This window comes from Sciurus vulgaris, assembly GCF_902686455.1.
Source record: "Sciurus vulgaris genome assembly, chromosome: 6".
NCBI lineage: Eukaryota > Metazoa > Chordata > Mammalia > Rodentia > Sciuridae > Sciurus > Sciurus vulgaris.
In genome coordinates this window covers 98744571-98770755 of record NC_136466.1, presented here as the reverse complement: position 1 = coordinate 98770755, position 26185 = coordinate 98744571, and the positions used below count along the sequence as shown (strand labels likewise).

Genomic DNA, 26185 nt, shown 5'->3' with positions numbered 1-26185 from the left:
CTGGGATAAAACCCACTTGATCGTGGTGCACTATCTTTTTAATATATTTTTGTATGCGATTTGCTAAAATTTTATTGAAAATTTTTGTGTCAATGTTCATTAATGATATCGGTCTGAAATTTTCTTTCCTCGATTTGTCTCTGTCTGGCTTGGGTATCAGGGTAATACTGGTTTCATAGAATGAGTTTGGGAGGGTACCCTCCTCTTCTATTTCATGGAATACTTTGAGAAGTATTGGAATGAGCTCTTCTTTAAAGATTTTGTAGAACTCGGCTGAGAACCCATCTGGTCCTGGACTTTTCTTTGTTGGTAGGCTTTTGATGACCTCTTCTACTTCTTACTTCCTTAATATTTGACAAACTTCTTTCCATACATGGAAGTAAATCACTTTTGGATATTTAAATGGTTACTTGTCACTGTTACTGCTATAACAAGTATCCTTTTATATACTTCTTTCAAGCTTGTCCACTTATTTCCTGAACTTTGAAGGAGGATTACAAATTGAAATAAATATGCTATAGCTTTTGCTATGTAAGATACCCCAAAACACCTTTTGCCCTCAGATGTTTTTGCTCCCCACAACCTTGCTCAGCAGGTATTTTCATTTTTTCCCCATTTAATAGGCATAAAGTTACTTTGTGTCTCATTTCATTACTCTTATTCTTTCATGTCTATACCTTGGGAGTCGCCTATTGAGGTCTCACTGAATTTCTTGTTCATTTTAAGATGTATTAATATTAATTCATGTTTTATCGCATATTTTAAAGTATTGGATTTTAGTTTGAAAAGGAGTTTATATGCACGATTTAACCTTTGAACTTATCTGAATCCTGAGACAGTTTACAAATCATATATTTTAATATTATGGAATGTTACACTGTATTTTATAAATTTCTTAGAATTGCTGCTGGTTCTAAGATCTAGATGATTTTTCAGTAATTACTTTTTAATGTACATCAGTAAATTTGAATCTACTAGGCTAACGTTATGATTTGTGTTTTGGTCCAGAACTTCTCATTCTTTCATTAAAAATACCTCAGATTCCCTTAGTATAACAGTTTATATCATGTGATTAATTCCTATAAACTGCTACTTACGGACATTAGATTTCTAAGAATTCTTGCTTCATGTATAGTTTTTCATTCAGTTGTTTGTTTCTGATGCATATGGTAAATTTTTCCTTTTAATTTTTTTAGGAGCCTTATATGGAGGGTGTCAATCCATTCATCAAAAGCAACAAACATCGAATGATCATGTTTTTAGATGAACTTGGGGTATGTATATAGTTTTCAAGTACTTTGAGTCACAACAATCAATTAATTCAACAATCTTTAGGAAGATTTTGTATCCTAATATAAGTTAAACAGATTTCATTTTTGTATACGTTATAAAGACTAAATTGCATTACATGGTTTATGCTAAGCATACTCTATTATGGCTTTTTACCTACCTGTGTAATATTTTAGTTTCTGTCTTGCTGTTCATTATCCTCTTAGCTATTCCATATTAGTAACTGTGATATTTGTCTTTTTAGCTTTTTTTGAAACAAGATGGATAACCCACAGTTCTGACCAGGTTAAATAAGTAAACAGACTAGAGAATGAGTGTTCCTGTGGCTTTTCTAGGAGTAAAATGTGGATTTGGTGTTTTGCTTCAATCAGTGTTTCTACCTATGCCTCATGCTGGCCTTTATATATAATAAAACTTGATTATAAAATTAAAATGGGGATTATAGTTATAACTTCTAAGACCCTGCATTTCTTAGTAAAGTTAAATTTTCTGGATTACATAGATTTTTCAGACTGAATCAGTTTTAAAGTCAGTGCTAGTATTTCAGTTTATGTACAGAAACTAGAAGCATAGCATCTATCTATGTGTGAACTGAGCCAAATGTATGACCTTAAGGAACGCTAGGAAGGAGTCTAAGGCACCCATGTTTTGCTTTGATGCATTCAGATTCAGCTAAAAATTTAAGTAGCAACCATACCACCAAGGCAAACAAATCAGAACTGTCTGTGGGTTCCTAGTTTGCAAGTCAGGTATAAAAACTAGTGAGAAAGCACAGGCCCTAGGTTCAATCCCCAGCGTGTGTGTGTGTGTGTGTATAGACATAGCTCTATATTATAAGGAAATGAGAAATAAAAGGGTGAATGATAAATTCTATTTGTGAACTCCTGAGCAAATCTGGAGATAGAACTACCAAGAAATATAGTTGGTCAGTGATTAGAGAAAAAGGTTTTTTGTTTGTTTTTAAGGAGCTGTTTGGGAAATGTATGCCCAATGTTTAAGGCTGACTAAGCCATATTTCTAGGTTTTTAGATTCATGGTTTGGATTCCATTTATTTTCCATAATCATAAGTATCTATAGTCCATCTTTTCTATCACTCTTCTAGGTAGGCTGCATATCTGGCAATATTTTGATATCCCTCCAGTTTCCTCATTCTCTTTTATTCCTTCAGTACCTGAATCATTCAAATTTATCTGCATAATTCAAATTCCTAAAACATTATCTCTTACTATTCTGCTTCCTCAGTTTTCCCCTGCATATTTATGATATGTAACTGTTGCTATGACTGGTTTACATTTTTTTCTTTTACTAAGCTGTACATGTCTATAATCCTTTAAGTCACTGAATGAGTAAATCAGTAAGTCAGTAAGAATGTTGTTCTGCTTAATTGTATTTCTATACCATGAAAAACTATTTTCTAATTTTTAAGAATGTATAGCAAATACTATCACTAAAGAGGTAGATGGATTTATATAAGGCTACTGATAATCCAAGCCCATGTTAAATTTTATTTCAAGGTTTGAAATAATATTGGCATTTAGTGCTAATAGAAAAGTTCTATAAACTTATTATAATGACCAAATTATTTCATGAACCTTAAAGATACCATAATTAACAAGATTATCTGGACACATTAGCAACTGTTTTGAGCATATTCTCCAATTACAAAACTGACAAGATTTTTGTACTATAATTTAGTTCCTACATATATATTGATCAATTTGGACAAACTGCTGTAATTTCATAAAATGCATTTACCAGATTAGCAGCTAATACCTATACTCTTATCTAGCATATGTTCTAGATTAAAAAAAAAAAAAAAACTATTTACAGCTATGCAGCTAACTTGTAGGAAACCCATTGTTTTAGATTAACACTGTTGTGCCATGTTCTGCTATGCTGTGGAAGAAACTGAATCCTGGCTTTCGTGTGAATACAGAAGTTAGAAAATCCACATTTTTATCAGAACTTCTAATGCTGATTATTTCAATAAGAGCCCTTACAATTCTAAAACTTTTGACATTTAAATATATTAAATTTTAAGAGGTTATTATGTTAAAAATTCTGTCTACTGTACCCAGTTAAGAATATTGCAGAAGAAATCATAAAGATTTGTATTTCTAAATGCAGTTTTATGATTCCCTTAAAGAATGTACCTGAACTTCCGGACACTACAGAGCATTCTAGAACTGACCTGTCCCGTGATTTAGCAGCACTGCATGAGATTTGTGTGGCTCATTCAGATGAACTGAGAACACTCAGTAATGAGCGTGGTGCACAACAGGTAGGTTTTTGCCAGTCACCATTAATAACGATGTTTTTTAACGCTTAAGCCAAGTAGCAGCCTAAGACTGTGAGATGCAGTCAATAGCCTAATTCTGATCAACATTTTAAGAGTTATATTGAATTTTTAAGAATCTGAATCATAATCCAAAAATAGCAAAGAAGGGCCCAGACTAAGATGATGCACTTTTGATACTGCCAAACATCAATCTTGTTCAAGTTTAAATTTTTAACTCTACTAGAAAATGATTGTGTTCATACACTTTCAAATGTCTGTGAAAATGGCAAGTGAGTTGATAAGTGTTTTTTAGAATTTTTATTTCAGTTTCTGTCTTTCACAGAGTACACAGCCAAAGTGATTCTCAAATTATGAAACACATGAGAATTATTGGGGTAGTTTGAAAGATTATGTTTTCAAATTCCATCTGATTTTGGAGTGGCCTTGGAAACTGCATTTCTAATAAGGATTTAAATGCTAGTGGATCATAGCTCACACTTTAAGAAATACTAGTTGATATTAGTAGAATCAACAGATACAGATTGGAATACTACTCAAATAAGTCCTTTCAAATTCCAGTTCCTCTTTATCTTGAAGAAGAGAACAAAATGAATTATGTTCTGAATGGCCTGAGATAAGGGCTACTTTCAGGAGTTAAGTGGGGGCAGTTTTATCAAGGTACATACTACATATGTCTGACTCCTTTCTTCCATGGTTTCAGGAGATAGTGAACGTTATCATTATACTGGATAATCATCTGGGATTTTGCAAAAGAAATTCAAGAAATGAGTTTAGTTTCAGGTCTTCTTCAACCTGAGATTTGAGAATCCTCAAGATTTTCTTTATTCCAATTTTAGATAACAGTTTTACAGTCTCCCTCATTAGAACTCTACTTTAGAATTTTTTTAACTTAACTTTAGGCTTTTTTTTTTTTTTTTTTTTTTGGTAGCTGGACATAATTATCTTATTTACTTATTTCTTTAATGTGGTGCTGAGTAATCAAACCCAGTGCCTGACATGTACTAGGCAGGTGCTCTACGACTGAGCCATAACCCCAGCCCCTTAACTTTAGGTTTTTAATGACAAATCTGTATTGTGATAAGATGATCTATATCAGAGATTGTCCTGGCAAGATAGGAGACAAACAAAACACAAATGCATTTTGCTGTTATTCTTTTATCTTGGTTATATAACTAAAGATACTCAGTCATGTTCCTGAATAATTAGATTACTAATGAATCTGTTTTTTGAACTCCTTTTCTTTGATGTAGCTCTTTTCAAATCCAGATTCCCAACTTGAATTCAGACCAAGCTTTCATTTATTTACTAAATATTTTACACTGTTTCCTTCTATCTAGCATGTACTGAAAAAGCTTCTGGCTATAAACAGAATTGCTTCAACAAAAACAAAACCAGTATACAAAAAACCAATGATGTCAGGTAGCCAGCCTTTGCCCTCGATGATCTGCATTGGATTCAGCATGCCCAACATGGTAATTCACCATCAGTATAATTGTCTCTTTGCTCTTGCCAAAAAAATAGCACACCTTTCCACATTCCAGTGATGTGTGAGCTATGCAACAAAACCCAAGATTCTGTTGGTAAATACTGTGCCAGCCATTTTGTAAGTCTATCTGTGCAGAAATATTGCACTTTCTCCACATCGGACTCTTTACCAAATTCTGAGCCTTGGTGTACGGACCACCTTTCACAAAAAAATTGCTATGACCTCTACTCTTGAACTTTGAAAATATGTTTTCAATACACCAATTGCCAAAGTTTTGCTGTCTCTCGGAAAAAAGAACTGAAAACAACTGACGAGGAAAAAGCATTCTCTATTACAATTGCGCTATAACTGGACGCAGACTGTTCTTCCTGTAATTCCCTTCCTGTTTAGGAATATCGACATTTGACTGTTCAATGAACTTCATTTATATTTTACAGTTTCCAGAGTTTGCCATTACAATAGGAACAATCTTTGCTGTATTACTTTTTAAAAATACTGTGCTATTTCTCTTTCTGGAACTGTTGAAAGAAAATATATAGAATTGATCTATTGCTCATCAGCTTTTATTTTTTAAACATACCACTTATTTTGTTGGAATTGTCAAAGACTGTATTTAGAGATCATAATTGCTTTTGTTAATGTTTACAAACAGTAAATAGCTTGAATTCAGTAAATATTACTGGTCATTGTACTGAAGAATGCATGTTACCCTTTCAACCATTTTATAGATTATCAGTTTCTTTTTTGTAAAAAACAAAACAAAACAAAACAAAACTCGAATGCTTTTGTTAATTTCAAGTTGATTTTTCTGTGTTTACCCCTTTGTGCAGACAACCTCATCAGCCACTTAACAACTTATCCATCTTTGATCTTCTGACTACTTGTTGTATCTGCTGGATATTTAGTTTGACTGTATAGTTTTATTTGCTTGTTTGTGTATTTTTGTGAAATATTCACAAGGGTTAAGTTAAAATAAAACCAAGGGATATCTTGTATAATTGATTACTTCTACCTAAATGTAGCTCAGCATTTAATTTCATTATTTTCTTCTTCCTTTAGGGACAGTTCAAACTTTAGCACCAGAGCAAAGCCCAGGGAGAAGATGAAACTTCAGTCAGTATCTTTGCTAATGGTTTCTTTTGAAAAGGGTTCCATTTATTCATTCAATATACACATACAGACACACACACCACACACACACACAGAGCTACATCTCCTTCCTTATTTTGGGCAAGGGAGATAAGACATGAGCTATCATTAATAAACAGTTTTTGAGTGAGACAGGATGCAAGCAAGGTATGAAGACTACCAGTTCACACAGTAAAGAAAAGTCTTCTAAAGGCCTAGATTTTAAGAGCAAACACTTGAATCTACTCCTCTGATAAGAATGAGTGAAGATGTTGATTTGTAGTCAAGGGTTTATTTTTTATTTGCAGTGCTAGAAATAGAACCTAAGGCTTTGTGCATGCTAAGTAGGCAGTGTTTTACCACTGAGATACCCCAGCCCCCTAAAGGTTTAAAATATGGCTACTTAGTATTGTTTTCAGCAATTATTAAGGCAGTTATTTTACAGAGGCAGTTGGCTTATGTGCCTTCAATTACAGTTCACCAATGATATTAAAAACACATATCCTGTACTCCTTTTCCTTGAAATGAATGCATTTCATTCTCACCTTTCTTATCTCTGTATCCTATCGCTTCCTTCCTATTTTCAATTTCTCCTATTTTCTGGCTAGAGTTCCACAGCTGGTCTCTTTCTATAAGTTTACAAGATAGAAGAGAGACTAAGAGATAAGGACTAGTCACATTTCCTAACATGTTTTAACAAGCAGAAAGGTCTGAACTCTAGTTCAAGGGATTTTAGTTCCCTCCCATTAAGTCATACCTCAGTCTATAGCCATACAAATCTACCTGTCATTCTGTAGACTGAAATGCTTCACCCTTTCCTACCATTTACTAAAAACACAAACCTGAAAGATTTAAGAGACTCTCTTAAATTGGAATGGAAAACTTGTTACTTACCTTTATAGGCCCTGTAGTAACTAGGTGGTCAGTGATGAAATGAAATCTCTCAAACATTTTTTTTTTTAATGGGGCTAGGTAGGAAATTTTCAGAGATAAATGTGGACCTTGCTCTGATGCCAAAGTTTATTGATCTGAAAGGAAAGGAAGAGATAAATTGTGAACACTTTGCAATTCTATATCTAGCATAATGCTATTTAACTTGAATTATATTGAAGAACTATAAGCTTTGGCTTATTCTACTGTTTTTGTAAAGTCCCATTTCATCAATTTTATTCCCTTCATTTAAGAAGGAAACAAAACAAAACCCAAACCCAAAACCTCATGCTTAAAATCTAAAGGATTATTAGAGATGAATATGCATATAGTAAATACTGCTGTCACATACCAAGACAAAAGTAAACTGCTACCTACCTTCATAGGAAGTGCAGCCTGGGATGCGCCAAGTCTGAAGTGTGTGTATTCATACAATGAATTAGATTCAGGGCAGTTGAGTATTAGCATATGCAGACACTGCTTAATCCTATGAGGAGTGGGGCATTATCTTCCTATTTTCAACTTGGGAAACTGGTACACAGCAGTTTAATAACTTAAAAAGGTCAATGGCAAAGTAGAGGTGGCCCTGATACATACCAAAGTCATTTGGTACCATAGTCTGTATTTTTACATCACATTTCTTAAACATATTTATTCTTAAATTCCTAATAACTGTAACACCTATTTGTATGGATTCGCATATAGGTGATATAGAATGAGTATACAACTGAATATATAATTTTTTATTACTTATCTAGGGCAATTTAAAAATTCTTATCTAGATAGCTACTCAAGAATGCATATTTGATTTTTAAAAAAATACATTTGGAAATGAAATGTTTTCTGATAATTAAATGAGGACAAAAAATTCTACTACCTAGGATGACTACCTGTCATTACCAAGTAACAGCTGTAATATATTGTGCAGTTCGGTAGTTATGCACAAATAATGTATCTGGCTAGCATCTAAAAAGCCATTTATAAAGGTTTCCAGAGGGTAAAACACACTCCTTAGCACTTTTAAAGGTGACTACTAAGTTATGGTTTTTGTGAAGACCTTTTTTTAAAAAGAATAGGTTTGCTTATCACATTTTGTTTAAAACAGTATATATAAACACATTATAGTTTTAATTTCGTTACCATAGGAAGAATAATTTGATAGTTATGGTGGGGCATGATTATTTCTTCCATTCTGGCTTTTAAAAAGACATTTTATTTTACACAAAGCTACTTTACAAAAGGAAAATAAGTAACAAAAAGTTTAATATATTTTGATATTTTCACATTTTACTTTTTGAGTAAAGTGCCATATACGCTTCCTACTTCTGCTAATTAGTTAGCACTGACATATTGACTTCAAATGGTTAGAGAGAATCTACCAGGTCTTCATCAGTCCATTCTTCCTAAGAAGAAAAAAAAAAAAAAAAAAAAAACAAAAAAACCTGTTAAGGATAAGATGTATTTTACCCTCCTTTCCTCCCTATGAAAATATTCCTTTTCCTATGTTTATAGAAGATAAACTAGGAAAGTTTACAGTAGACTAATCTTAATAGTAATACTCTCACCAGACCACACTAATTGGGAGTACAGATTATATTTGCAACCTTCTGTCTCTAATTTTTCATTTTATCTCTGACTTGCCCATTTTGAAGAAAAGGGGCAAGGAAGAATTCTTGGAGAATAAAAAATAAAACAAAAACTTGTGCTGCCTTCTAGGAATTTAGGAAGGAATCTTCACCAAATAATTATTAACTGCTTCAGAACAGGCTAAGGCAAGCAAGAAAAATCCCTTAAATAATGGACAGTGTACATAAAGAAGTATGCACAAAATGAAGACTTGGAAAGCCTAAACCTCTGTCATATTCACAAACAATAAATCTCAACTATGTCATACCAGAATGTGTAACAAAGATGAGTTAAAGTTCACTTTTTAGTAAACATACCTCCTCATGTTTGGCTTTCTTTGATACATAATCATCATCCTCATAGCCCTTTCTCTTCTTCCTGTAATTAAGCAATTATCAATAAGCAATCTGGTACTGGCAACAGAAACTAAAAATATAAACTGGTAATAAACTAACAAGGGTAATTTGAAATTTTATGTACTGAAGAACAGGGCTTGGATAAGTAAAAAGAAAAAGAATTATGGATAAAGACAATACTTTTCAAATCAATGTTTAAATTGAACGCAGTTCTAATTTTTTTTTTTTTTTTTTCCCTTCTTGGAACATGCCACTCTACCACTGACCAAGGAAAGAATATGGGAAAAAGAGCAAAGAGAATCTGGAAAAAAAAAAAAAAAAAAAAAAAAAAAAATTTTTTTCTTAGTTATCATAAAAGGTAACTAAAAGCTAAAGTAATTAAAAGCATGTTATTATTATATTATACATCAATGATTCATGCAGGCAAGAAATGGCTGGATACATAGGAATTTAATCTGTCAAAAAAATAGTTCAGTGTGAGAAAAACATGAAATATTCTAAAAGGATCTGGGAGAAAAATTAATATTTAGAAAAAATTTACCATAAGCAATTCTAAGTGGTTTTAACAGCTAAACAAAAAGCAAAATGTTATAAAGAATTACCAAAAAACAAAACAAAACAAAACAAAAAACACAAGAAAGCTGGGAAAGTTTTATAAATAACCAATATGCAAGAAATATAAATGTTAAACATAGAAATACTAATGCCTCATGGTAATCAGGAAGTTCAAATTAAAATACTAATGTGAGTTTTTTTCACCCAGACTGGCAAAAGTTAAAGATTAATGATATTAAGTGTTATACAATATGTAGGATGACATACAAAGGGAAAACAAAAATACTTCTCTCTCTCTCTCTCACACATACACATACACACCCCACACACACAGATAAAAGGTTGGCAAAGGTAAATACCAATTGATAAGTTACTTCTGAGATGCTGAGATTTGGGTTTTGATCAAAGGGAGCTTTGGCTTTACCTGTCTTGATTGACTTACTGACAATATAGTTCTTGTGTAATAAAAAAAAAATTTAAAGATCAAAGAACAAATATTTTGTCTTAAAGTAATGCTACCAATAGTGTGGTTCTTGAACTGTTTCAGTTTGCAGTGAGATAAGTAGTACAGAAATTGTATTTAGAAACTTTCTTATCAATTTAACAGAACAATTTGACTGTTCATAATAAAATTTAAACTTATATTTTTGTATGTTTCCTTTTTCTAGTATAGTTTTTATTTTATAAAAGTATGTCTTGAATTTTTTAGAAAAATACTGACAATATGAGAAGTAGTTCTCAGGTACTCATGTAGAATCTGTCAGAAAACAAAGCAAGTGATAACTTGGGAGTACAATGTAAAACTCTGACAATCGGGAATTTTGGATTAGTTGCTCAGCAAGAATAGTTCAAGTCCAAAGCAGTGGCTGAAAAACTTAAACCAAAGAGTAAATATTTTAGTTGTTGCAAGCTATATTATCAGTTTGTCACAACCACTCAACTTTCTTGCAATGACATGAATACAGCTATAATAATATGTAAACTAATGTGTATTCTATGTTCCAATAAAATTGTATTTCTAAAGAAAACAGGTAGGGGGGCCAGATTTGGCTGGTAGGCCACAATCTGCTAATTCCTGGTTTCAGCCCATTTCAAAATCAACTTGAAAACCCAGTGAGAGCTGTAAAACTTTTGTTTATTAAGGTCAACGTGTTTTTACTTCTAACACTTCAGGGTCTATACTAAGCCATGCTTTGAAGTTATAACTATGATTATAATAGAATAGTCTTTTATCTGGGCACAGTGGCACATAATCCCAATGGCTTGGGAGGCCAAGACAGAAGGATCACAAGTTCATTACCAACCTCAGCAACTTAAAAAAAAAAATTTAAAAAGGGTGGCGGCTGGGGATGTGACTTAGTGGTTAAGTGCCCCTGGGTTCAATCGCTGGTACCAAAAAATAAAACAATAAATAAAATACTCCTTTAATCTGCATACTCCATATATACCTGGATATTCCCCTACTACAACTGTACCGTTAAGGATTCTGAGTCATATATCTGTTCTGAAGGTTTTGAAATGCTAGTCTAGTTTTCATACACATCCATTAAAATATATTCGCCAAATACAGGGATCAAAATATTTCAAATACATCTTAACTCTAAGATGCCACAGCTAACTTCCCAATTAATAATAAATAAGGCAGAAGAAATTTCTAATTAGAATGCAGCCCACAGAAGATATAAAATATTTTAGTTTCACCATTCCTATCATCTAAAGTTAGAGTGAATCCTTTATACGAAACATGTAAATTTTATGTTGATTCCATATTAGCCTACAAATTAAGAGACATTAAGGATGTTCCCATGGGTGCAAAAAAAGATCCAACAGCACATTTTCCTATTCTATCTTCAATATAGTTTGTTACTGAAAGAAACTATTAAGTTTTTCCACTCTAGCTGAAAAAAATAAGTCTGGAACCATATGCTTGTTCCTCAGACCAAATATCAGACCTGTGACAAGACCAAAGATTAAAATGTCAGGAAAAGATTCAGGAATTCTGTAGAAGGACTGCCCACTGATATCCCACAAGGAGGAAAAGACCTACAAGCCAAAGACATTAGTGATAGCAGGAAGGAATAAGAACTGTACAGGGAAGCCAAACCAATTATTATGTTTAATCCTATTAGAAACTGTGTACTTGGTTTAAAAAAAAAAAAAATTGATTGACAAGCCAGTTTTTCCCACATGAACAAACTTTTACAATAAAATTATTCTTAAGACCAGTTGGATTAGGTAACAGTTACAAGTATATCTGAATAACTCTCATATCTACTTACGTAATTACATTAAGTGCAAACTCTGCAGAATGACATCGCTCCAACTTCTGTTTTAGAATGGCAACTTCTTCAGATCTGGGTGGTTCGTACTTTTTTACTAAGTTTCTCATGTCTATGTGGAGATAAAAAGGATTTATACTGAATTATAAATTATTTTGGTAAAGGGAGATGAATAATAATCTCCCATCTTGTTATAGCAAACTACAAAAAGCATTCAACATGATTATTCTTTAACAGTATTTGTTATTGTGGATTGAAATCTAAGAAGCACCATTCTTAAATTCCGATAACATGGCTGTCTGTCTGCTCTTTATCTCATTCATGTACCACATAAAGATAAGCATGCTATATAATCCACTTGTTTTAATTTTGTGCAAATACTACCATGTTCACTTTTTGCTTAGTTTTTAGCTTTTCTATTTAAAAATTCCTACATGATTCAGTGAGCATACTTTGTTTTCTACAACCAACCATATTCATAACATCCTATCCTAAAGATGGTGGTCAAGGAGTATACTTCTTTTTTACAAAAGAAATTGTTACTATGTAACATATAATAAAGAAGGATGTTTAAGTACAGTAAAAAAAAAATGTCAAGCTGGGTATGATGGTGCTTGCCTATAATTCCAGCACTCAAGAGACTGAGGCTGGAGGATCTTTTAAATTCAAGGCCAGCCAGCCTGGGCAATTTAGCAATACCCAGTCTCAAAATTAAAATAAAGTGGGCAGGGGCAGGTGCAGGGGGCCGGGGGTGGGTGGAAGGTGGAATCAGGATATAGCTTAGTGGCACAGTGGTAAAGTGCCCTTGGGATCAAATCCCCATTGATTCCACAACCAAAAAAAAAAACCCACATCATGTCTTCCTTTAGGTTTAAAGGAAACTATCAGTAACTTTACAACTGCAAAACAAAACAAAAAATCCTCTAGCTGATCTTGTTATTCAAGTGTAATAAACCAAAGATCTAGGCTTATTATTAGCCAGCCATGTGCTCCAAATGGGTAATTATATTACTGATTTATTTCATAAGCAAACAAAGCAAAGCAGTGTTTTCAACTGAATTAGTACTTGGAATTCAATGTATTTGTGTTAAACCTATGAATATTTTAACATTGTTCAAAATCAATATTTTATGAAGAATTATTTTTTTCCTGTCAAAATAAATGGAATAAAATAAAGGTACTGAGAAATCAGTAATAAAACTTACCACAAAGCTTTAAATGAGTATAGTGGTGTATCTTTAAGGCTCCCTTCTACTGTGATCCGGATATCTGGCCAAATAACAATTAGCTTTGAAAGTGAACCCTCTGGTGGTAAAATAAAGACCTACAGCTTATGATTCACACCTAATTCATCATTCTCAAAGAGGGAAGATCTCAGCCCTAAAGATCATCACTTCAGAGAATTAAGAAGTGAAATCAACATGTCCAAAAGCATCCTACCTTTAAAATAAACATAAAAATATATATATCTGTTTGCTGTCACCCCAAATCAAGATCTGAAATCTTATATTTTCTTGGTTTAGTCAACATATAGTTTAATTACAAATTTAATTAATAAAAATAGTCATAAAAAAGTTTGGGAACAAAAGAACTAACTTTTAACCCTAAAGAGTAGTCCAGTAACCATAAGTGAGCAATCAGTGTGTCACGGGCAAGAATTAAGAATGAAGAAGCATGGCTACTCCAGGCTAATCAATTAGGCAGAGATTCTACTCAGTCTTTAAAACAGGGTTTCTCAACACTAGCACTAATGATATTTTGGGCTGAATTATTCTTTTTTGTAAAGGTCTACATTAGGTTCCTGAGGCTGCTATTAAAATTACCATAAACCTGGCATTTAAAAATAGCCAAAATGTATTCTCTCAAAGTTTTGTAGTCCAGGAGTCTGAAATCAGTTTCCCTCAGCCAAAATTAAGGTATGGGCAGGGCAACTATCTGGAGGTTCCAATGAAGAATCCATTCTTTGCCTGTTCCAACTTCTAGTAGCTGCCAGCACTCTTTGGCTTGTGGCCACATTCCTACAATTTTCAAAACCAACATCTTCAAATTCTCTGCTATCTCTAGATGTGTCAAATTTTTTTCTACCCTTCTCTCACAAGGAACCTTGTAACTGCATTTAGTCCTCACCTCCATAATCCAGGTCAATGCCACCATCTCAAAATCCTTAAATTATCTACACATACCCCCAATCTCACTTTTTTTCCTTTTTGTCATACAAGGTAACCAGGGAATAGAACATGGATCTCTCTTGGGAAGCCATTTTTTGCTTTCTACAGCAGCTTAGGATGTTCAGAAGCATTCTTACCTCTACCTACTAGATGCTGTTAACCATTACTACCCTCTAAGTTGTGACAGAAATGTCTCCAGACATTACAAAAATTATCCCCAGTTGAGAACCATGGCCTTTGTTATTATCAACTAACAAAATGACCAACAAGTGACACATTAGCTAGTTAAAACTGATTCATCTACAAAACAGACATGCTGAATTTAAATGTTATCCTTAAGTTAGTTCCCTTTGATCTTTTTAGTGCCTGTCACATAATTGTGTATACTTTAAAAGGATCTTGCTGACTCACAAATCCCCTTCTGAATCTGATTTTCACTTTCCTGATATATGTTTGAGGACTACTTCCTTCTATGTACCTTTAATCTGTTCAATTTAAAAAAAAAAAATTCTTTTTTAATTGTAGATGGAAAATACCTTTTATCTTATTTATTTATATGTGGTGCTGAGGATCGAACCCAGTGCCTCACATATGCTAGGTGAGTGCTCTACCACTAAGCCACAATCCCCACCAATGTATTTTTAATGCTTCTGTAATAATCCAGTAAAGGTAAATCTAAACAAAAATCTATTATCTTAAGTTAAATACCATATAAATATTTATTCAGAAAACAGCTTTGTAATAGAATAGTTTGTATTCTATTTTACTTACTTTTCATTATATCTAGTAACTGTGACAAGCAAGTTCTATTTTCTCTCAGCATTAGACTCTCTGATAAATAACTGGCAAAGAAAGGAAAACAATTTTAATCTATTGAAAACAGCATATCAGAGAACATGATATCATAAATTGTTTGCCTCCATGTTCATTTCATCAAAAACAATTTTAAAATTAATTTATTTTTTAAAGATTACATAATACGTTGAACTCTGTAAAAGTATAATTTACAGCTATTACAGTCTCAAGGGTTTACTACAACTCATTAGCTTAAAAGATGTTCACTGTTCAAAGTTAATTAACTTAAATGTTATAGTGCATAGCTTTCAAAGGGAAAACAGTATGAAAACAGCAATAGTAGTCAATATTTATAGTATCGGATTTAGGCTTTCTGGAAGTCTAACTTCATTTCATGGATAAGGAATCTTAATTATAGTAATGGACAAATCATGACCTTGCAGTTGACCAAGTCATAAAGCTTAAAGGTAACAGAACGAGAATTTGGCATTAGTAAGGATTTTCTCTCTTTTGAATATCAAGATCATGTTATCTATAATTGCACTTCTTGTGAATAAGAGACATTCAAACCAATGACAATATCACCTATGCTTTAGTCCAAATCAAAGGTGTCAGTACTTTTCCATCAATGTGATATAAAGTCTAATTACCTGTTTTTCTCAGAACGACTACAGTAGTATGAAAATACAATTTGTATATTTTTTACTTAGTCTGAAGTTTAGTATACCCAAAATTGATCCATATTTGATAAAAGCCTAAGAAAACAGATTTTCAAAGCATAAGAAGTCATTCAAACAAATACAAAAAAGTATTAGTTTTTCCCTTAGGGAAAATAGTTACAAAAAACTAAGAACTGCTATTGAATCAATAAATGGGATGGATTCAAACTAAAGAGCTTCTTCTCAGCAAAGGAAACAATAACGTGAAGACGGAGTCTACAGAATGGGAAAAAATCTTTACCACACGCACCTCAGACAGAGCACTAATATCCAGGATATAAAAAGAACTAAAAAAAACCCGTAACACTCAAAACCCAAATAACCCAGTCAGTAAATGGGCTAAGAAACTGAACAGACACTCAGAAAAAGAAACACAATCAATCAACAAACATATGAAAAAAATGTTCATCATCTCTTGTAATTAGAAAATGCAAACCAAAACTAAGATTTCATCTTACTCCGTCAGAATATCAATTATCATCAAGAATACAAGCAATAATAAGTGTTGGTGAGGATGTGGGGAAAAAGGTATACATTGCTGGTGGGACTGCAGATTGGTGTAGCCACCATGGAAAGTAGTATGGAGATTCCTAAGAAAACTTATACCCAAAGGGCTTAAAATCAGCATACTACAACGATGCAGCCACATCACTGTGGAACCAATCTAGATGCCCTTCAACAGATGAAAATGTGGTATGTATACATGATGGAATATTACTCGGCCTTAAAGAAGAATGCAATTATACAGATAGAACTACAGAATATCAATGCTAAGTGAAATAAGCCAATCCCAAAAAACCAAAGGCCCAATGTTTTCTCTGATAAATGGATGCTGATCCATAGTGGGGAAGAATGAAGGAACTTTGGCTTGTACAGAGGGGAGTGAGGGGAGAGGTGGGGCAGGTGGGGATGGGAAGGATGGTAGATTGAGACAGACATTATTACCCTATATACATGTATGAAAAAAATTAAAAATTTTAAAAAAAGAAGAAAGAACTGTGGTTGCTATATATCTCTTAAACTATTCAGATTATTTAAACTTTATTACAAGGTTCTACAACACTCTTGTAAATTTGGTATTACACCTTTTTTTCCTATTATGGGAACTAATTTTGGATATGGAAATCAATAACTTTCTGGACAACTAATGCATTTCTGGTCATAAATGATTCAAAATAACTTAATTTAGTTATTTCCTTTCCCCTTCTTTCTAAAACTCCTCACATTTTTTGCCATTCCTTTGTTTCTTTTTTATTCCTCCTTTTAATTTCTTAAGCTTAAGAGTGATACACTTGGCCACCAGAGATTCTTTACCTCTGAATCTTTTTAAACCCAATCTCAATTCTGAATTAGACTTTTAATATTTGATTTGTTAAAAATCCACAGGCAATTAAGAATACCTTGAGTCAAATTAGCAGATGCGAAATAAAGCTCTATATCCACCAAAAAGAGAACCCCAAAATAACATTCTATGAGTAGTCATGTGAGGCACTGTCCCAAATGTTAACAACAGCATAAAAGCCTATCTGTTTAGCAATAACTGTAAATGCAATTCCCACATATCCCAAAAGAGTGTCTGTAAGTCACGTTTAAGTTTATAATGAAGAGAAAGTATTTCCCTAACGGGAAAATAATGTCCCATGTCTACAGTCCCTGAGAATGTCATAAAAGCCTATTTAATCTGCAATGGACCAGGGTACCACAATTCCAATTTTTTCTATTTGGAATTATAAGTAAACTAAAATAAACTGAAATCTGGACCTTAGGGTGCTTAACTAAAAATGTCACCACATAACTCTCATACCATTAAAATTTCACTAGAGGAAAACTGCAGTATACACTGCATAAAATGCTTCAACAGATTAAATGAAACTTTTGGCTATCCAAATTGTGGGAAAAAGGTTTAGCCTTTATTAAATGAAAATTCCACACTTAAACTCCATAGACATCAACAATTTACATGTGGCTCAGTTGTAGAGTGCTTGCCTAGCATGTGTGAGTCACTGGGTTTGATTCTCAGCACTGCGACATAAATAAATTAAAGGTCCACTAACAACTAAAAAAAAATTAAAAAAAAGAAAAACAATTTACATGGCTATCTTTCCTAAGTAGGGCACGGATTTATATGTTGTTCACTTCACACTCCTAAAATGTAGTACAATTCACAACAGTACCTACAAGGCACTCAATCAATATGGCTTAGTAAACAAATGCAGTATAAACCATTTTATGATTAAATGTACATATTTATATACAGTTGCTGAGTTTGTTTTGCACAGAAGCAAACCATAAATAAAAAAAATATATAAGCCCACAATCGCTTATTTTGAATGCAGATGTATTTAAAAAATTGTAATTGTTCATGTTTTAGAAAAGTAACATGGTATATATACTGTGATATGTGGAATACCCCAGAGATGTCTGAGGCAAAATCCTTTATTCTACAAGGGAACATAAATACTTCTACTAAGTGGGAGAATTACTGAATTACAATTGTTTGCACTTGCTGCCACCTTGTCAATGGATTTCAAAATTATAGATAACACATCATAAACATATGAAACAGTTAAAAGTTTAAAAAGTTTTTATCTTTCTTCCTCAGCTATTTCTAGGAATGAAACCAATAGAATTTCAAAGATCATAAATATGAAACAGTTAAAAGTTTAAAAAGTTTTTATCTTTCTTCCTCAGCTATTTCTAGGAATGAAACCAATAGAATTTCAAAGATCATAAATAAATAAAATACAGAAAGTAAAAAATAGTCTAATCTGGTAAGCACCTTGAGAATAGCAAATATGTCTGGTATATCATTATTCCTCCTCTCCAATTAAACAAATTATAGCCAAGTATTGTTAAATTCATTTATGGATATAATCTATAACATATCTTTACACAAAGTACTGTAGTGAGAATCAGGGGAATTTAATTCACATATAGTGCTTATCATAAAGCTTGGGCCTCAGTGTGTAATTTATTTGTTAGCTATTTATGGTTCAATTACAATTTATTTGGAAATCACCTAAAGTATTATTCTTTCCACAAATCTCTACTGAATTTCATGTTTCATGTATGCTTAATAGCACAGCAACAATGATTAAAATAAAGCAGATACACTTGCTATACTCAAGTTGCTTACCAGTTCGTAAACTTGCAGATTGGCCATATATTGATATAGATATCAATTTTTCCAAGATTATCTGTTTTACTTTTACTTTAGTCAAACATTTTTTCTTAATTCAACAATACTTTGCTTAATTTTAAAAGACTTCCTTACAAGGCAATTGATCTCATTTCTTCCCTCAGCAACTTTTTCAGAGGCTACAAGGAATATATAAAACTATAATCACAGAAGAACCTTACTTAAAATTTTGAACTCCATTTAAAATTAAATCAAGTGACTGAATCTGACCTCAGATAAAACACAAAATAATACCTTTCCATAGCAATCCCAGCCCTGGAGGCACTAGATAATATGGCAGTCAAGGCAATTTGCGAAGGTGTGTACAAAAGGTAAGCATCAGTCAGTGCAATTCTATTAAGAAAGTCATCAGCTGTTTTCCTCAAAATCTCTGGATTCTCCAACACCGGATAGCGGGTCTAGAAAGAAAGTTTGCAAACGTTACCATTTCTGAGAGTTTAATAGAGTATTTACTGTTCAAAAACATTTATATTAACCAGAAAGTATTTAATACAGAATGCTAAAGAACTCCTTTTCTATATACAAGAAATGATCTTTCAATATGAGATTATTTTGTACATACTATTAGAATGTAGCAAAATTTAAGTTATTAAATTCTGAATATTATCATTTGTCTTCTCAGATATTATCCTTTAGCTCAGTGTTTTTCAAACTTTTCTGAATACAACCTCATTAAGAAATACATGCTTTAAAATAACACCAAAAGTTCCCAGCACAGTAGCACTTGATGCTATTTTCAATTTATGTTAATCCCTTCTCTTTATTCTTTTCCACTTAAGAAGGAAGGGAAAGAAGGGATGAAGAAGTTCCTAGAGATTCAAAGTAGATTTAAAGTAGACCCAAGAAATGCATATTCCCAGGTAGACTTTCCAAGCGATCCAGGTGATTCAGATAAAAGGCCACATTTAAGAATCATGCTACCACATTTTGATAGGAAATTTCTTCTCAAGTTTACTTCTGGGAAGACATAAATGGAAATGATTCTTGAACCTACTAGACTTCTCCAAAAACATACAGAATTATTTTTGGAATAGGCCCTGAATATATGGAAGAACTCATGTTTCCTGATAATACTCATATCCTTTAAGATGAACCCTAACAAAATTGTGCAATCCACACAGGCCTATCATTATTTCAAGATGCCTGACCTCTGATATGATGATTCACTCTACTCTGAGCACTAACATCTTTTCCCCAGTACATTGGCTTAATACTTCACAGATGTCCCTCCTCAGAATCTTTGGACACACAATCCCTATAATTGCTTCCACTCACCACTGTTCTTTCGCCCTCACTTCCCTCCTGAATTCTCTGCTCCACTAGGCTGCCAACACATTTCTTACTTAACATCAACCACATCAGATTCCAACCAACCTTTTGATTTGCAACTGTACCCAGACTTCTGGGTAGTACCAGGGAAAACATAAAGCCAGCCAGAAGTCTGATAATATTACCACAAATTCATGTTTAATGACATGAAGTAAGTCTCTAAATACTATTTAGCAATGGTATTTTCATAGAAAATTTGCTCTCCCATTTTCAGTGAGTATGGTAAACATTTCCACCTGTCTCAATGTCTTTGATAATTCTCAGAAAAACTGATCATTCTCAGAAAATTATTTTTGCTCTTAACAAAGAAAGGCACTATTTCCTTCTATTACCAAATCTCCAGGCCTAACAATATCCTCATCCATACTTTCCTCTTTCCTTTTATTAAAGGGAAGGTCTATTATTCCCTCTAAAGGGAATAATAATAATAATAATAATAATAATCATCCCAGGCCAACCTCTTCTTTTTTCCAAAAAAGAAACTTCAGTTATTCACTTTTCCTTTAATCTTTCTCTCACTATTAGATCCCTGGATGAACATTTAAACATTTATTAGTCTTCCACAAAACAAAAATCTCTCTAACTTGTTTCTACCAGTTACCACATTTTCTTAATCTTCTCATCTTTTCCCACTTTAAAGAGTTATATTTCAAAGAGCTACATATTCAAAGACCAACTGTTTAAATTATATATACAGTGATGTGCTATATAACAGTTCCATCAGTGATAAATCACATAGATAATGATGGCCTCAGAAGATTATTATGGAGCTAAAATTCTTATCATTCAGTGATTTCATAAAGTCATAGCATGATGCACTACTTTCTGGTGATGTTGGTATAAACAAACCTTCTGTTAAAGGAGTAACCTAGTTTCTCATATTGTTCATACTAAAATGCAGGAAGAGAAATTTTGGATGATTGAAGATCATCAAATTTTAGATTCTTTAAAAGAATAGGAAAGCTGTACATTCACTAGTTTATGTCATATCAATAAGTTACCTTTATATCAATGAGGAAGCCCTCAAAAGGTCTATAAGGATTGTGGACAATAAGATGAAAATTAAGCTGTTGTATAAGGAGTAGCTCGTATTCCAAAATCTGTTCCAGTGCCTTCTCCTGTCCAAGAGGACTCTCCCGCAGGTTTCCAACAAACTGAGGACTAGACACATTGAATTCATCTACTTTGCAAGCCAAAAATGCACAAGTAAGCCTAGAGGAAAAAATAAGGGAGAGTAGAGGCACAGGCATATACTTTGAGAAATAGCTAATTGTTTTATTTCTCAAAGTACTTTCTAAAATTGCCTAATATATACAAGTCATTATGTTACACATTGCAGAAAATTAGGAAAAAAAATAGGTCAACTTCTATCCATTAACAGACATAATACAAACCATAAAATTAGATCTAATATTGCCATGATATTCAGCCATCATTGACTCAATGGTAGTTTCAGATAGTTCAACCTAGAGTCTGGAAAAACAAAATAACTGAAAAAGAAGAGTAGTTTGTATCATGAAATGTACATGAAAGAGTTAAAAAACAGTAAAGTGTATATGTATGTACCATAAGACTATGGAAAAAAGGTTAAAAGAATATTTCAGAAGGCCATCAGTGGAAATGTCTGAAGTCACCTAAGTAGGGGATGATAAGCTTATGGAAAAACCTATAAAATTCAACTGACTACCACATGAGTTCAGAGTTAAAAACTAAAAGAAAGGTACTGCAGAGAGCTTTTGGAAGTTCCAAAAGGCCAAGGACCTGAGCTTGACAGGTGGGAATGGGAATGAAAAAAAGAAAATAAGTAGGAACAATGCGTTTGTCTTGAGTCTCACACTATTTTTTATCTTCATTAATAAGCATGATGCTTAGCAAAGAGGAAACAAAACAGCTCTCTGTTTAACTGAAATGAAAATGAAATTACAGAATCTGTGAACTGAATTCATGGGGAGAACAAGGAATCACCATAAATGATTCTGTTTGAGCAACTGGGAGAATGAAAGTGTAACTAAAAAAGGCGGTATTAGGGAAATAGTTTGAGAAAAACAATGTGAATTTGGACAACTATCTGAACTTATTATATAATATATATCTGTATTATAGGATATAAAAGTAAAGAAAGATTTTAAATTCTGAATAGATAAAAAGAATGCCAATCTAAAGTGCCCTTAATGAGGAATTCTCTTGCCTCTCTGCCCACCTCACACACAAATGTTCACACAGTATAAACATCTTTAATGAATATAAAAAACTAGACAAACTTATACTCACATTATTATCCGTGGGTGATATTCCATTACAGAGTTATTGAGATAAAAACGCTTGAAATACATGCAAGCTGTACCCTAAGGTTAAAAAAATTGATATCATCAGGATCTATTTGTATGTGATACATGATAAATTTTATGAAAAATAACTTATTGTGCAACCGTTTCTCTGAAAATGCTCTCCAGACAAATATCAGTAACTGCTAACTTTCCTTTAATCAAAATAAATTGTGATGAAGTACTGTGAAAATTCCATAGTTAGAGGATTCTTTCCCTTCCTGTGGCCATCTGAATGCAAGCCTCGTAGGTAATCCCTCTTGTGGACACTGGATTTTAAAATGTGTATATTTATTTTAGAATTAAGGAGTAGCAAAAAATGTCTAGAATCAGAAAAATACAAATGGTCACAAATTAACCAAGCAATGTTGGAAAAATTCTGACCAAAAAACACAGTTGGGACAATAAGCCCTCTCTCTAAATCCACTAATCCAGTAAGATATGACATAGCAGATCTGTGATATAATTGTGATCACTGTTGCCAAACTCAACTGTAGAAGCAGGACCTACTATTTACTGAATTTGTCCCACTCTGTGCCAAGCACAGAACTATTATTCTATTTTAATCCTTACAACAACTTGGTGAAGTATTACTGTCTACAGAAAAGGAAACTGAGTATCAACAAGGTTAAGTGACTTATTCAGACAGTTAATAAAGAACAGGGCTGAATTCAACTAAGACCGGTCTATATTTTTAACCAATATGTTACTTGGCTAGAACTAATGAAATAACCATTTAATCTATTTTATGAAAGAAAAAAGAATATTACATTTTAAATATTTTTTTTAAAAATTTTGTCATTTTATATAAAAATATTCTTCACCAAACATGTTGCGTAAAGAGAAATTTCACATAATTTAAGGATTGCTTCTTCATCCCCAAATCACTTAAACCTACTACGTCATTTTATATTTCCTTTAATAGAAAAGAGCCAAATTTCAAGATTGAAACTAATGAAGTATTCTAAAATTCTTTGTGTATCTTTGATGTCTCAGATAAAGATCTGTGAATTAAGAAATATCAAAAATGCTTTTGGACTCATATCTTAATATACTTCAATTTTTTTCAACTACAAAAATGGAGACATCTAGAAAGTGACTCTATCTGGGTCATAAGTTATTTGCATGGTATAACTTTAACACTTAATATATAATGACTTTCATATTTGTGCTTTACAACGAACCTGTAAGATAATAAGGTAAAAATATTTTATACATTCAGCTTTTTAATCTCAGCTACCTCTTTCTCCTTACCATCACTTGTCCCATCAATAACAAACAGGGATCTCAGAACCATACCTATGAAATAACCAGAGGCATTTTTTAAGTCAAAGATAAATCCCCAGCTTCTACTAATGAAGGTTTAAAAAATTCTTGTGGCATGAATTTCAGCTAGGACATGATTACAAACAATAAATTAATGCATTATTCCAATCATGTATTGAGTGTGACAAAGTTGAAAAGTACTAATCTCTGTTCTGTTCCCAATTCTATTGTACACTAGTTGAGAACTTGGAGAGAAAATTTTCTTTTTCTCTATAAAATGAGGATGTTATGACTTACAGAGACTTCAAAATTCTTTTGACTATAAGATTTGAAATACTTTGAGATATGATACAGAAACTCATAATTCAAGGGTTTTATTGAAAAACATATGACAAAAACTTAACAAATATAACCTAAGGTGAGTTTTTTTAAAAAATTAGCATGGATAGGGAATTTAGAAATTTAGAAGAAGTCAGATTCCATAAGCCAGTTGAAAGACATCATACTTCATTACCACCATAACTTACCACAACAGATCGTGGCATTGCTGGCTTAAACACTGAACAGAATTCTAGTAATCTTTTCTCATAGTATTTGCAGAGTGTCATTTCTTCATGAGGTTCAAGAAAGACAGGATCATTTGGAAGAACCTTTAGAGCAGAAATTACAGTGTAAATTCGGTGAATTAACTGTAAAATTGTCTTCTCTGTCCAGATTAAATCAGGTTTATAACTGCAACAAAGGAAAATATGCCACCCATCATTCTCTTTACAGATTTGCTAAGCACTGCATAAAATATCTTTATAAAAATACCAAGTAAGCTAAAACTATACCATCACATTTCTCAGAATGTCAGCTGGACAGTGCTTCATTAATACATAAACAGTCATGAAACAGCACATGCTCACAGGTTTAATGTCATTAACTGTAAATTCACAAAAGAAGATATACATTTTCAATGGATGGCAAGTTTTCAACACCCCTTTTTCAATCACTGTGTCAAACAAATTGAGTTTAAAAACAGCACGTTTCAATAAATTTCTATTTTTTTAAGTTACCCAGTTCTTGGTGATTTTTTTAAAAGCCCTAACAAACTAATATAAGTACTAATATATGAAATCAGTTAAGTGTAAAAGTAGATCAATAGCAACAGGCTTGGAGGCATCAAACACTTGCAGGAGTGAAGCAAGTGCTAGAATGATTAGCGAGGGCTTGTAAGAAAGATTAAATCAGGCTGAGAGCTGTACAAGAAGGGGCTTGGCTAGGAGGTCACAGTCCAAAGCATCTTCTGTCATATGGTTTGACGGTTCCTGTCTCCCTCCCTCATGAAATCCATTCACCTCCAGATTGCCAGAAGCCTTTTTCTAGAACGGGGAACTGATATGATGAACCTCCCATTTAAAATCTTTCAAAAGTTCTCCATAGTGTTTGTATAAATTTCAAACTCCTTACTTCCGCTTAAAAATTCCTTGCCTACTTAGGCCATTGCTGCACAGGTACTCAGTTTCAGCCACAATGTCCACAACAAGCATTCCGTGCACCCCCGTCCTGCAGCTTCTGACTGTCCCCTCTGCACCAGCAGCTGTTTGTCGAGCATGTTCTTTTCCCATCTACTTTGCATCAACTACTGGGAAAAGCTTTCCTCGACATCCCTGACAAGTGAATGGCTCTTGCCCTGCGCTACCTCAGTATCTACGGGCTCTTCTTCGCCATTTTACAAAGACATAATCAATCTGCTTCTCTACTATCGGGACTGCGTTGCTCGTCTCCGTACCCACAGAACCTGGCATGGTGCTCGCCAATTTGTTGTATAAACACTCCGCACGGCGGAGGAGGAAGCGGGACAAAGAAAGATTGTGTTGGAAGCCCAAAGAGATCACACAACTACTCAAGAGTTTTGAGGCCGGGGCAGGGCGGGTGGCCGCCTGAAAACTCACCTTCCCGTTCGCCACCGCTTTGCATTTGAATTTGCGATTGGCGTCGGCCCGCAGACGCGCCAGCTGCTCCTCACTGGCGAAAGTCCAATGTCTCTTTTGGCTGCTGTTGTGGTACATCGTGGCGTCCAGGACCAGGTTCAGAAAGCTTGGACCAAAAAAAAGAAGGAAAATTACAGCCACACCGTGGTGTGAAGCAGACGTGACCCCTACAGGATCCCGCGGAAGCCCTGGGCGTCAGGCCGGCTGGCGCGGGCGCGCTGACGTCACGACCACGTGCGGAGCCCGCCTACCGAGGCGTTTCCGGAGCCGGGCTACGAGGGGCGTGTCTTCAGGGTTCCTCAGCCCGCCGCTTTTGACACAGGTGGGCGGGACCTCAGGACCCCTTGTTCCGGTCAGTGGGTCCTTAACTTAGCTCCGCCCTTTTCAGGCAAAGAAGCGACAGGCAAGGGTATCCATAAGGGATGTAGAATATTCGTTGGAGTAGGTTGACAAATTCGC

The 26185-nt window shown here is 33.6% G+C and overlaps 1 protein-coding gene and 1 pseudogene across 3 annotated transcripts; one reads left to right on the top strand and one right to left on the bottom strand.

Moving 5' to 3' along the window:
- Positions 1-349: 349 nt before the first annotated feature.
- LOC306663838 (ras GTPase-activating protein 1-like) lies at positions 350-5013 on the top strand (annotated as a pseudogene). The gene is made up of 3 exons (XR_013766682.1): positions 350-1274; positions 3438-3572; positions 4928-5013. The product of XR_013766682.1 is annotated as a ras GTPase-activating protein 1-like (transcript).
- An 814-nt stretch (positions 5014-5827) lies between these two features.
- On the bottom strand, positions 5828-25925 carry LOC306664576 (cyclin-H). 2 transcript variants are annotated; one of them, XR_013764748.1, is made up of 10 exons: positions 25688-25925; positions 24278-24400; positions 22432-22505; positions 21162-21372; positions 19066-19229; positions 14890-14960; positions 11951-12062; positions 9078-9138; positions 7513-8537; positions 5828-7232 (listed from the first exon to the last, which is right to left on the bottom strand). XR_013764748.1 is itself a non-coding variant. In XM_079145536.1 (9 exons), the coding sequence occupies exons 1-9, from the start codon at positions 25802-25804 to the stop codon at positions 8499-8501; spliced, it is 972 nt and encodes a 323-aa protein (XP_079001662.1). In that variant the 5' UTR covers positions 25805-25925; the 3' UTR covers positions 5828-8498. The 2 variants fall into 2 exon arrangements, 1 of the variants encoding a protein (XP_079001662.1); XM_079145536.1 differs by having other exon boundaries at positions 5828-8537.
- Positions 25926-26185: the final 260 nt, after the last annotated feature.

Bases quoted from the DNA above. Each gene is read 5' to 3' on its own strand.
- LOC306664576 (XM_079145536.1), bottom strand. From the start codon at position 25,804: ATGTACCACAACAGCAGCCAAAAGAGACATTGGACTTTCGCCAGTGAG. The intron at 22,506-24,277 runs GTAAGTTATGGT...TTTTAACCTTAG, and splicing joins CAATGCCACGATCTGTTGTG to GGTACAGCTTGCATGTATTT. The intron at 19,230-21,161 runs GTAACTTATTGA...CTTTCTTTCTAG, and splicing joins GCTTCCTCATTGATATAAAG to ACCCGCTATCCGGTGTTGGA.